Source organism: Sminthopsis crassicaudata, chromosome 2, assembly GCF_048593235.1.
Source record: "Sminthopsis crassicaudata isolate SCR6 chromosome 2, ASM4859323v1, whole genome shotgun sequence".
NCBI lineage: Eukaryota > Metazoa > Chordata > Mammalia > Dasyuromorphia > Dasyuridae > Sminthopsis > Sminthopsis crassicaudata.
In genome coordinates this window covers 330,559,947-330,573,022 of record NC_133618.1, presented here as the reverse complement: position 1 = coordinate 330,573,022, position 13,076 = coordinate 330,559,947, and the positions used below count along the sequence as shown (strand labels likewise).

General features: G+C 32.0%; 1 protein-coding gene across 1 annotated transcript in view; it reads left to right on the top strand.

Annotated features, from left to right (window-relative positions):
- Nucleotides 1–13,076, top strand: part of LOC141556356 (coiled-coil domain-containing protein 170-like) — a 30,487-nt gene that overhangs the window by 1,765 nt on the left and 15,646 nt on the right. Inside the window, exons 3-4 of the mRNA XM_074290352.1 lie at nucleotides 6,127–6,255; nucleotides 12,026–12,282. Coding sequence (XP_074146453.1) covers nucleotides 6,127–6,255; nucleotides 12,026–12,282 — 386 coding nt within the window. The remainder of the gene's footprint in view (nucleotides 1–6,126; nucleotides 6,256–12,025; nucleotides 12,283–13,076) is intronic.

Genomic DNA, 13,076 nt, shown 5'->3' with positions numbered 1-13,076 from the left:
TTCACACATACTGGTAAAAGTTATTAGAGTTAAGATTCTTTGAATCCTTGCCCAGAATCCTTGAATCCTTGGCTTGATTGCAAGCAACTCTGAAACAATTAATAACAAAACATTTTCTTCCAATGAAATTAAAGCAGAGTTAATTTTGCTTCAGTTTTTATGATACATTTTATAGCTGTCTCTAATTGTAGAAATAATCAGTTAATATTGACTCATTCATGTCATCAGTATGTTTTATGGCTCACAAGAGGCAAAAATAAAGGGTATATATAAAAAGGCTAAAAATGTTTACTCTTTATCTTACCTTAAGACCAGTGATTGTCCTCCCACCTCAGAGATTACCATTTAATCAATTACTATATGCATGTATACATTAAAAAAGTAAGCCAATCTAAAATGTTCTAGTTCCATTATTTGATCTAGAATTATACCAAAAGAAATAATATCCAATATTAATCTAAGTCACCAGGAAGAGATAACATCTAGATTTTATCCCTACTCCATTGACTTAATATTCTCTGAGGTCCTTACTAATTCCATATTTTTGGATGGTTCTTCATTTAGAGGCAGCATAATAATATAAGCATAATATAAAGTGCTGAAAACTCAATTTGACTACTGAATAGTTCAGCAAGTCAAGTAATTTCAGAAGCAAATGTTAGTTTCTAGCTTAAAAATTCATAGCCGGAGCATCAAAACAGTTAAAAAATTAATCTTAGAAGACCTAGTTTAGAACCCCAGTTCTGTTACAGTGTGATTGTTTTTTTTGTCCATAAAATAGTGATCTCTTAGAGACTCAAAAGGTCTACTATTCAGTGACATTTGTTCAAGGATATAACATTTTCCCCTATTTTTTCCTTCCTTCCTTCCTTCTTTGTTTTCTCCTTTCTTTATACTTATCTTCCTTCCTTCTCTTTTTTCTTTCTTTCTTCCTTGCTTTTTATTTCTTTTTCTCTCTCATTTCCCTCTTTTTTCTATTTATTTCTTTCTCTTGCTAAAAACTCAATTTGATTAAGCAGACAATTCACCAAATTAAGTAATTTTAGAAGCAAATGTTTCTACCTTAAAAATTTATAGTCTGAGCATGAAGACAGTTAAGAAATTAGTTATAATTTATTTCCAATTTTCTGAGGGAAAGAAACCCTCTGTAGATAAAAATGAACTCTCTGTAATTATAAGGGTATCCAGGTCTGGATGACTCATCTTCCTGAATTCAAATTTGGCCTCAGACTTTTATTAGCTGTGTGATGCTGGGAAAGTCACTTAAACCCTATTTGCCTCAATTCCTCATCTGTAAATGAGCTGAAAGAGATGGCAAACCAATCTAGTATCATTACAAGAAAATCTCAAATGGGGTCACAAAGATTCTAACATGACTGAAACAAACTGCACAACGCATGTTCTATAACTAAAGATAATTTTGTACCTAGCCTAGAAGATTTTCTTGAGGACTATAAAATTTATAATTGTGATATTTAAGACATTTTTATTAACTATTTGAAAATTTATTGGAACTCTTGGATTACTGACATTACCCATCAGTAATGGTATGATTGCTAGCCATGGTGCTGAAGCATTTAGCCCTGTCTAGATACTATCCACTATATCCATGGAGGTGTGATTTGTTTATGTCTTGCTTGTGGTCAGGGATATTAATAATGATTTAGGATAAACTTGATCTCTGTGAAAGAATGAAATTCCCTTTGGAAGTATTTCTAATCCCTATATGTCTATGAAAGGCTGAATGGAATTGGGTTAGTTTGGCCATTGACAAGCTATAACATGTGATGAAAATTGATTAACAGACAAATATCTTTTATATTCCTGTATAAGATATAAGATTATGAAATCCCATCTATATCCTTCAATAGAGAAAACTGGAAGATAGATATTCACTATCTCATCAACAACCAGAAAAAAAGTTAACAGATTTGTATTTGTATTTGTGGTATAGATTAAGAGATCATAGGTCTATGTTGAAATAAAGTACAGTATGTTTATTCTCCAACATGTAAATATCTAATTTGTGAACATCTTTTGTTTATAAAAGTTAAATTGTGCATTATTTCTCCCTCTCACTATTTACCAGAGGCCTCTCAGCAGCCTGACCAAACTTACCGACAGAAGATTAAAGATGCCAGTTGGTAGTTGGTATATCTAATTCAATGCTTCTTTACTATTTTCTCCTTTCTTTCCCTCAGAAACATTATACACATGTCATATTTCTGCTTTTTCTATCATTCACTGTTCAAATCTCAGTTAATTCCACCTCAAATAATCTCCCATTGTTATACAAACATATGCAAGTGTACACATGATGATATTAATCTAATTTATTGATCTTAATTTAATGGAGAACCAATAGATTGATTTCCAGATATCCTTTTACCTCCTTTCCTACCTATCTTAAGTCCATTAAAGGTGATAATTTTCTAATATTATTATCCCCCAGCTACATGTTAAGAAAAATGTTGGCTTTCATTTTTATAGAATTTTGAGTTTCAAATTTTCTCTTTCCTTCCCTTCCCCCTTCCAAACATGGTAGTCAATTTGATATAATTTATACATGTATTGTTATGTAAAACATACTTCCTAATTCACACTTTAATTGAGGGTAACAATACATAAAGTTCAACTATTATGTAGATGGAAAAACTTAAAGTTTTAAAGATTCAGGAATGGGGTAGGCCAGGGGAAATGTCAAGACCCCCATCAGGAGTATTGATACTGTACAAGAAGGTCAGACAATAGTGATAATGTCATGTGTTAGGAAGACATTGAGAAAGGTAGATGGTATTCTTCTATTTCACCAGAAAGAACTGAGGTTGCTAACTGATGTCTTTTTAAAGTTATTTTAGTAGTAAAGCAGCCCAAAAAGGATTTAGGATGGGTTATACTGAGGAGGTTAAAGAGAGATGGAGAAAAGGGGAAAGATAATCCACTGACTGTACAGGATGAATTTTGGATTGGAATCAGTAGAGGAGACAAGTGAAGAAGGATGCTCCTAATGATGAGCATTCAATTCAGTCTTGAAGACCTTGCTTTTAATACTGGCTTTTAGCAATCATTCCTCTCTAGTCCTTCAATGACTCTTTTCTACTGTCTACTCTCATTAGATTATTGAAGCAATTCTGTGAGATTAGGTATATTATAATTATTGTTTCACAGATATTTTTCACAGATAGGGAAACAAGTTTATAAGTGAGTTATACAAATTAGAAGTTACCCAAAGTCACACAGCCAAGATATGAATACAAATTTTCTGTTTCCAAGTATTATTTTTATCATCATTCTACCTCTTTAGTGTATTCCTATTTTGATGGATTTGTGCTTTCATCCATTTGAGTGTTCCTTCTGTGGTAAATGGCATCCCAGCTGCACCTTCTCAACATATGTGGCTTGTCATTTATAAGAATAAATTCTAATCAGGTGATCCACTCAAGATGCTCAGGACTTATTCTAGGTCTCTTTGATTTTATTTATCTAGCAATGGAGCACATGGGCTATCTATTTCATTCCTTGTTTTTGTAAGTTGAGATACTACCTACTTTTCAAACTGTACATCTCTTTTTGAAATCTATTATGATGCTTCTGATAGGCATTATTCCTTTGATAATATGCTGTAGCCCATTTAATGCAGTTATGATTGAGGCTAAAAGATTGAGTCAGAGGAAGACCTTTTTTGATTGGAATTAATACATTAATACAAATTAATCCCTTTAGGATATCAGGATCTTAAGATTATAGATATAGCGACTAACATATCCCTAGTACTTATATGATCCAATCCCTGCATTTTATAAGTGAAAAAATTGAGACCTAGGGAAATTAAGTGACTTAAAAAAGATCACACAGGAAAAACATTGTTCTTGCTATCTCATCTTCTCTAAGTTACAGATATCTTAAGAGACATTAAAAGACTTTAAGAAAACAAATAAATATTTCCACAAGATCTCTGAAAAATAGTTCTGAATATTGTTGAGATAATTTGCAATCCAAACTTAATTTTTCTATATTTTTAAATAATGTATTAATGCAAAGAAAAGATGGATAGTTGTGAATATAATGTCTTCTATTATTATATATGTTTTTGCAAAATAGAAATGTATTGTTACATATTTTGAATTCTCTCTGATGTTCTGCTGGGCACGTGACAATGATTTTTTTTTCTTATTTTGTTTTTAAGTTAAACAAAATTTTTAAAAGGAAAAAACAAAACAAACAGAATTTTTTACTGGTATAATTCATTTTCTTTTTTGTAATTTTTCACTTTAGCATAAATAATTAGAATCTCCTGAGTTGTCAAAAGAGAAGCAAGAGCAGTACTCAGGACTGAAAAGTGCTTAGTCTGAATTTTTTTTAATATTTTAATGTTCTCACTGTTGTCCCTATTTTATTGCTGTGTGCTTGGTTGATGGCTTTAAAATTTGGGTTCTAAACTCTTAATAGTTGCTCAAATACAACTGTGGAGCATAGAACACCCAGCAAACAAAAGATAATATTTATGTAATTGGCCATAAAAAAATCCCCCTACAATTTCAACTCAGTCTTCCCCAAAAGTGAATTTGGTCAGTCTTCTCCTCTAGAATTTTTCAAGTCATTGTTATCCCCCTCCTTCACTTGCTTTCCTCCTTTTCTCCTTCTTTCTCTCTTCTTCCTCCTCCTCCTCCTCCTTCTACGCCTTCTCTTCCTCTCTCAAAACATTATGGAGTTATTATCTTCTTCTTTGTATCTTAGACATCCATAGTTCCATAAAATTTATTTTTTTGTCAGTGTCATCTGTTTATATATTTACTCATATTTTCAGACTTTCCTGAATTGGAACTTTTGTTAGGGTTAGCTTCTTCCCACTTTTGCACTCTTAGGCAGTGGAATCTTGCTGCATAGTGTTATACATAACTGAATGACTGAACAACAGCAGCAACAACAACAAAGCACTGAATTTTCTAAGATCCTTGGGTAGTTCAAGTCAGAAGCCACAAAGAGTCCCTAAAGTATTTCAGGTTGATTCGTAACACGCAAAATCATTTAAGGAAAATTAATCATAACTGAAATCTAACCTGATAACATAATCTATATTCTGCTTTTGTTATATTCTTTCTCTTTGAGAGGAATATTTGATTATCTGTTCTATAATACCAGTATTGGTCATTATAGGTTTTTGTTTTTGCTTTTGTTTTCTTTTTTGCTAAGGCAATTGGGGTTGGTCATTGCAGTTTTATTAGCCTTTAATAAGCCTACAATCTTGAAGACTAATAACTTTAGGGAAATGTATTTGGGGGTTTGAAATTTTTATTTCACCAAGTTTCATGTAATCAATTCATCTTCTGATGGCTTTTTAGAATATTTTATTTAGTATTTTAGAATATTTTTCCTTTTATTTTAGTTTCATAAAACAAAAAAATTAATATAACTGACAGTTTAGAAATTGTTCTTTCTCTTATTTGACATTAGGAGGAGCTCTTGGAATAAAAGAAAACATCTTGGCAAATAAGCAGAGAAATATAAAACTGGCTCATAACAATGATGGTGGTGGTGATGGTGATGATGATGATAACAATAATAATAATAATAATCATTAGCTCTAATATGTAAATGTTTCTAATTAAATTAGATGGAGATTGAACAACATAAGCCAGCCACTTCCTATCTTTCATCCTCACTTTTCTCACATATTCTCTCATTTTCTCCCTGTAAAGTCCTCTCCAATTTCAAATCCTATGATCCCTAGAGTTAAATGGGATCATTTAATCATCTTAAAAGCACTGCAAAACTTTTATTGGATGTTAGACAAATTTTCCTTAGATTTTCCATATAAATTTCCATGGTCCTTTTTACCTCATAAATGTATGTAGGTGGACACATTCATTTTTAGGTCAAGTAAAGTTAACCAGCATTGTTGTTAACAAGTGTTAACTGTGTGTCTCAGTCATCTTGTTTAAGGACCCTGTGCTGAATAGTCAGGATAGGACTTTTTGGGGAGGGAATGTTAATGTGTGCTAGGTTAACAGAGAAGAATAGTAATATTTCTTGTTTGAAAGACTGTGGTGGAATAGTAAATTTTTAGTTCTATCCATAAAGTTGGTGTTAAAAGATCAAATTCTTGAATTGCATTTCTCTTTTCAGTCTTCTTTTGACCCACCCCTTGAAGCAGTTTCCTCTCCAAATCATATGCTGTACTTCAAAAGGGGAGCCGACCCAGTCCATACAGACTATGCAGCCTTGCTGGTGAAAAACAAGAGTCTTCAGACAGAGGTGTGTGAATCCTTTAATACACAGTTTTTGAGAGAAATTTTTCCTTAATAAGTAATTGACAGAACCCATCTCCTCCTTGGGTTGCTTTCTGGAATGATGGTTTCAGGAACAAGGCTTACAAATAAACAAAAAAATTGTAGTTTTCATTAAATGAATGCAAAACCAATATCAGATTCCTTTGAATGCTAGAATGAGTGGCATTTGTCAAGAATATCATCTCCTAAATTGAACTTTCTAGGGAACTTTTATATCATATATATATATATATATGCATATATATATGATTTTCATATTATATATAAAGATTATATATAATGATATTAATAGAATAAACTCAGTTTACTAATTTAAGAAATTGACTAAGGTTGAATATTTTCTTATAATCTTTCAAAAGAATTTATTTTTAACTTCAGCAATTGTCATGATTTTTTACTTTTACAAGTGCTTCTTCAATTTTGTCTTCTGATTTTCATATTAGTATTAAATTTGGATTAATATACTAAAAGAGTAATACATACATTTAAGGTTCTGTCTTGATTCTTTCCCCATCAATATTCTTTTTGGTACATTAGTTATTTCCATTGTTCCATTTTAAAAATTGAGTCAGCCCTTATTTTTTTTCATTTTGTGTTGTGTTTGATTTTTATTTTTTCTAGGAATATTCTTTTTTTTTTTTCCCCCCTGAGGCTGGGGTTAAGTGACTTGCCCAGGGTCACACAGCTAGGAAATGTTAAGTGTCTGAGATCACATTTGAACTCCCGTCTTCCTGAATTCAGGGCTGGTGCTCTATCTACTGCACCACCTAGCTGCCCCTCTAGGAATATTCTTAAAAGCTGCTTTTCTTCTCAGTATTTCTATTGTTGTAATTTTTCAGAGGTTTATGAAGAGCTCGGCTCTTTTCAAGACTTTTCCTTCATCATCTTAACTGGAAAATGCAAAATGAACTATATCTTAACATACAGAAAATATCTGGTTGCCAATTTAGGAATTATTTCAGAATGAGCTATTTGTGTTTAGTCATAACATTGATTGCTAGCACAAAAGCCAAAATCAATACAAAATAGAAAGGATAAAGATGAGAATATATCTAAACAGGCTATCAAATCTGAAAAATAAGACGTGGACCAAAATAATGATACCATTGCTTAGAGACAACATACACAAAACTGCTTTCCAAGCAAGAAGACCAAAAGGTCCAGAAATCACCACAGACACTTTTATCTCTTTATCTCTTTCTCATGAAGAAAGATATTGCAAACATATGCAATGCCACTTAAGAATTCAATAAATAAATTCATTTCAATAATTTATAAAACATTATGGAGAATGACAGAAAATTATGAGTAGTATTGCCAAACAAATTGATGAAATAAAGCTAGTGAAAGAATGAGAAAGCTTTAAGTGCTTATGTTCTAGGACTGGATTAAGCCCAGTGAATACAAATAAAAATAAGCAAGGTAGTCCTTGAATTTATTTGAATAGTGAGTTGAAGAAGGAAATGGAAAACCATGCCAGTATCTCTGTCAAGAAAACCCCCCAAAATGGCTCACAAAGAGTTGGACACAACTCAAAAAAAAAGTTATCCCATTTTTAGTCACTGCCATGACAGGCTAATTGGCTTGCTGCTATGTTTTTTCAGACTAATCTATTCCTAATCTGAGGGTAAAAGTTGCTTTGATGTTTTAATTTCTTTCATAAATTGCCTTTATGTTTATTCTGTGTTAGCTGCTCATACATCAGCTACTTAAATATCATATCCTACTAATATTTTGCTTGGTAGAATTGTTAATAATAGAGTAGCATTACTGAATTCTGAAACTTACACTATATCCTACCTCCAGATGTTTTAGTATAATGGCTTTCTACTTGTCCTCTATGAAATTCCAAGGTTCTATGAAAAAGATCTATGTGGTTCAGTGAATAGAGAGCTTACTGGCTTTGGTAAAAAGCTAAGTTCAAATCCAGTTAAATATTTCCTAGCTTTTTATCCCAGGAAAGTCATTTAATCTCTATTTGCTTCAGTTTCCTCATTTGTAAAATGAAGATAATAGCATCTATCTCCCAGGATTGTTATGAAAATAAAATATGAGATGAATGAAAAGATCATGAGACAAGGTTTTTGGATAATTAATAATTAATTAGCTAGTAATCAATAAATTGATAATCAGTAATTTTCTCTGTAATCAGACACCTAACGGTGTCTAATAGGAGTGTCCAACACAATATGAGGTATGGATAGAATGCAACCCATGGAAACCCTATCTTGTTTCTTGGATAGCTTTCATCAATATTTTAAAATGTTATATTTCATCAATATCATAAAATATTGTATTGCAATGTAGTTTTCCAGCGCTCTATAACTCCAAACTCACTGTCCCAGCTCTCATTTGCATTTGTTGGCTAGGTTCCCAGAGGATAGTGAATTACTCTGTCTTAGAGTAAGTCTGAGGGATCAGGATAGTTTTGTAGTGCAATTGCCCCTATCCAGTTTGTTTCCTCAATTATCAATTAGCCAGCTGAAACTGATTAGTTTATAGAAAAAGGTTTTTACTAATATGGTATATATTGTAAGTATATGTAGTTGATACAATTCTTCTGCATAAGCCTGGCACACACTCCCACAAGTACATATAAAACCTGGAGAAAGTAGGCTCAAACTTAAGAGAGTGTATGTGACAAAAGAATACCACACTGCACCTGGTGTCTTTTCTCCCTTTGTACAGTCCTCAAGAAGTTGTTCTTTGGTGGATTTTGGTTTCTACTGGTCTCCCAGGGTTAGTGCCCTTGTAAAGTCCATCCAGTTTTGCCACTGACACATACTAGCTATCCATGGGCATATCACCTAAAATAATTCTGAACCTCAGTTTCCCTATTTGTAAAATGAGTTATTATCTCCAATGTTTATTATAAGACTTCATATCAAATGAGATATGCACAGTTTAAGTGCTTTCTGCAAATGTCAATTTTTTATATTGATAGAATATTAACATAAGATCTATTCTGTATATATCACAAGCATACAGTACATTTTATCTAATTTTATTTTTCTATTAGACTTCTTAAGATAGAAAAAGGGACTGTCCTTATTTTTTTCCCGAAATGCAGTCTAAAGTAAAAATCTATGGCAAAGCACCTAGGTCATTCTTTCCTGTTAGGTTACAATGCTTGTAATTGATGCAATTTCTTCCAGTAACAAAATGTTCCTGACCTTTTTCTGGTTATAAAGCAAATGTCCTTTTACAATGTCAAGTAAAAGCAAATTTGTCTTTTTTTCTCCTCTCTTACTAGTTCTCAAGATCACACTCAGTCTAATAAAGAAATTTTAAACTGGAAAATTAGATTAGGGTTTCATAGTTAAGGGCCAACTAAATGCAGTGGTGGCTCAATTTTCCTTCATTTAGAAGACTTTTTTCACTTGCTCAGACACAGGGAAGCAGAGATTTAAAATTTTTTCCCAAGATAAGTTCTGATAACCTATTACTCTTGAGATGATCAACTCTCAAGATTTATTAATGTTGTTCATAAAGAGTGAACTTGGTAAATCTTGTACATGGGGCTAGTAAAGGAGAAAACAGTTTGTTAGAAAGGACATCCTTTTTATTTATTATGAGGTGAGATTATGACTTATCCTAAAAAGGCAGATGGTTATGGGGGGTGGTCATAGAAAAGGAAATTAATTGGAAGAAGTTGAGGTACCTTTCTCTGGAAATACTAAATCATATATTTTAAAGAGAGTAAAAAAGAAAAAAAAACTTATTGAGCAAGATAAGGTAGGGGAAGAGAGAGAGAGAGAGAAGGGAAAGAAAAGAATGGAAAGAAAAGGAAAAAAAAGGGTCTAGAGAGGAACATTTGAGGAGAGAGGGATATAGGAAATTCAGGGCTAATAATGACTAACATAGGAGGCCCAATCATTTTATGTTTAGGAAGGTGACCATTTCCTTAGTTGTTGAGTTCAAAGAGCTCATAGTCATCTTTACCTTTATCCAAAATAAAACGAAAGATGTCAGTCAGGATATAGCATGCCATAGCATGACTGGCTTAAATTATATTATAGGCTTACATTATGGAAGTCATCTGTAAGTCTAATATCAATATTCTTTTATCTATAAACAGAGACATATTGCTTTATCTCTATACTAGTAACCTCAGTGCCAAACACAGTGCCTGGAATTTAATAAATACTTTTTGATTGATTTGTTGGCCTTGAAGTAAAAAAAAAAGTTGGGTGAAAGTTCTAATTCTGAAACATACTAGACCTTGGGTGTCCCAGGCACTTCTCTAAGTTGAAGGGGAGCTATTGATTTTCATTAGTAGATGTATTTCTTATGTGAGTTCTTTATACCAATAAATAAATTGGTCTAGCAAAAAAAAAACAAACTTAAGTAATTATATATATATAAAATTCACAACCATATATATATATATATATATATATATATATATATATATATATATATATATATATATATATATATATATATATATATATATATATATATATATATATATATATATATATATATATATATATATATATATATATATATATAAAATTCACAACCATAATGAGGGTTGTTTTTATATATATAAACAACTCTCAGTATGGTTGTGAAATCTCTTCCAGAATTTTCAAAAGAAAGGTATAAATAAAGAGCTAGCTGTCTGTGGTGCTTTGAGTGAAGTACTTCCCAGATTGGACTAAAGATTTCTTTAGATATATTTCCTGTTTTTCATCCTTCCCTATTTTTCCCAAGAAAATCTCAGTCACAAAGAGTTGAATGTCATTGAACAACCTCCTTGAGTTGCTGTGAGGATCAGATGAGATAATAATTATAAAGTTCTTTGCACAATGCATAGTAAGTGCTATGTAAATGTTAGCTATTATTATTATTAGAGAAAAACATCACATGTGCCCTTTTCTTTCCCTTCTGTGATAGAAGGAAATTCCCCTAAAATTTGGAACCATTATATTTTGTATGTTATATGTGACAACAGTCCAAAAGATTTAAGTTATTTTAGGAATAACTAGAAGAGACATAAGAGTCCAAAACAACACGGTCAGTCCAAATGTGAAGTACTGTGTTCAAGTCTAGATACCACATTTTAGAAACAACACATCCAAAAAACTATAACCAGAATGGTAAGATTATTCCACATTAGGGTTAAACAAAATGGTAATTATCTTGAAATACTTGAAGACTCACCATTGGATTAAAGTTGTTCTGCTTGGTCCATAGATGAAAAAATTTAGAGAAATGGTTTAATGTAAAAAAATTATGTATGTGACATACGTACACACGTCATATAAAATGTATTTTATATAAAAACAATGTAAAAATGAGATGTAAAAAAGTATAAAAACATTAATGTAAAAAAACAAAACAAAACAAAAAACAACTTCTTAATAAAGTTGGCCAAAAGTGGGATGAGCCTAATGGTCTTTAAACTGAGGCTAGATGACCACTTACAGATATTTGAGAAATAATTTAGTTAGATGTAAATTAGGCTATGAGCTCTGGGGCTTCCTATCTCTGTGGTTCTGTTAAATAAAATAGCAATTGTGAGCTCTGTTTAGTCCACACTAAGTAGTAGTAATAGTGTTAATAGGAATAATTTTACTCATGATGTTTATTTTCATTGATTTTATTTTTAAAATATGGCTAACTTATTTTAAGTATCTACTTGCTGGTGACGAATTTCTAAAAGTTACAACAAAAGGCTATTTAAAGATTTCTGGGATGAAGGCTAATAATATTTTTTTCTTATGTAGGTAAGGAATCTTCAAACTAGGCTTCTCACAAAAGAAACATCATTGCAAGAGATGAAATCTGAGCTGGAAAATTACAAAGAGAATAATGCCATACAATCCTCCCAGATTCTGTCCTTGAAAGATCATATCAGGGATCTGGAGGAAATCAATGCTTCGGCCACCAGAATAAAGTCTTTGAAAAATGCCAGCATTCTGAATCTTGAAAAAGGGAACTGGGATTTAAGTGAAAGAGTTGCAGAACTTGAAAGTCGTCTAAGGCAAGTATTTCTAATTGGTATCCGATACCTTAGGTGATAATGGTGAAATTTTCAGTAGATGTATGGAAGAGACCTGGCTCCTACTGCTTGATGACCTTCAGCAAATTATTTTATCTCTGACACTCAATTTCCTCATCAATAAAAGGAGAGAGTTGAATGCTTAAGGTCTCTACTATTTCTAAAAAATTCCTTCATTCTGTAAAATATTTTATCAGCTTAATAATATCCCAAGATCTCCATACTTACTACCAATCATTGAGTTTAAATCAGGTTAAATTGCACATGATTTTGGATTCAGTTTTGTGTAAAATGTTTATTCCAGTTTTTGTTGGGTATAGAGATAAAAGATTTGAAACTATGCCCCAGGCTGTTAATAGGAGAATAGAGAACCATTCTTTCTCTCTCTCTCTCTCTCTCTCTCTCTCTCTCTCTCTCTCTCTCTCTCTCTCTCTCTCTCTCTCTCTCTCTCTCTCTCTGTCTGTCTTTCTTTCTCTCTTTCTGTCTCTCATCTCTTTCTCTGTCTCTTGTGTGTGGGATGGGTGTTGGGTGTTGGAGGGTGGATTATAGCCCAGATATACTTGAAGAAATCCTAGGAATTACTATCATCTTAATCAGCAAGAGGAGGCCTAGAAATGATTCTGTCCAAACTGGTTACTTGAATTGTGTTCTATATGTCACACCATCTAACAGTCTGATTTTTCTTCTGAGACTTGCATTTTCCAAACTGTTTTAGAAGAGAAAAATACTTAAGAGCCTAAAATTGAATTGAGAACCAAACTTTTATTGGGATCAAG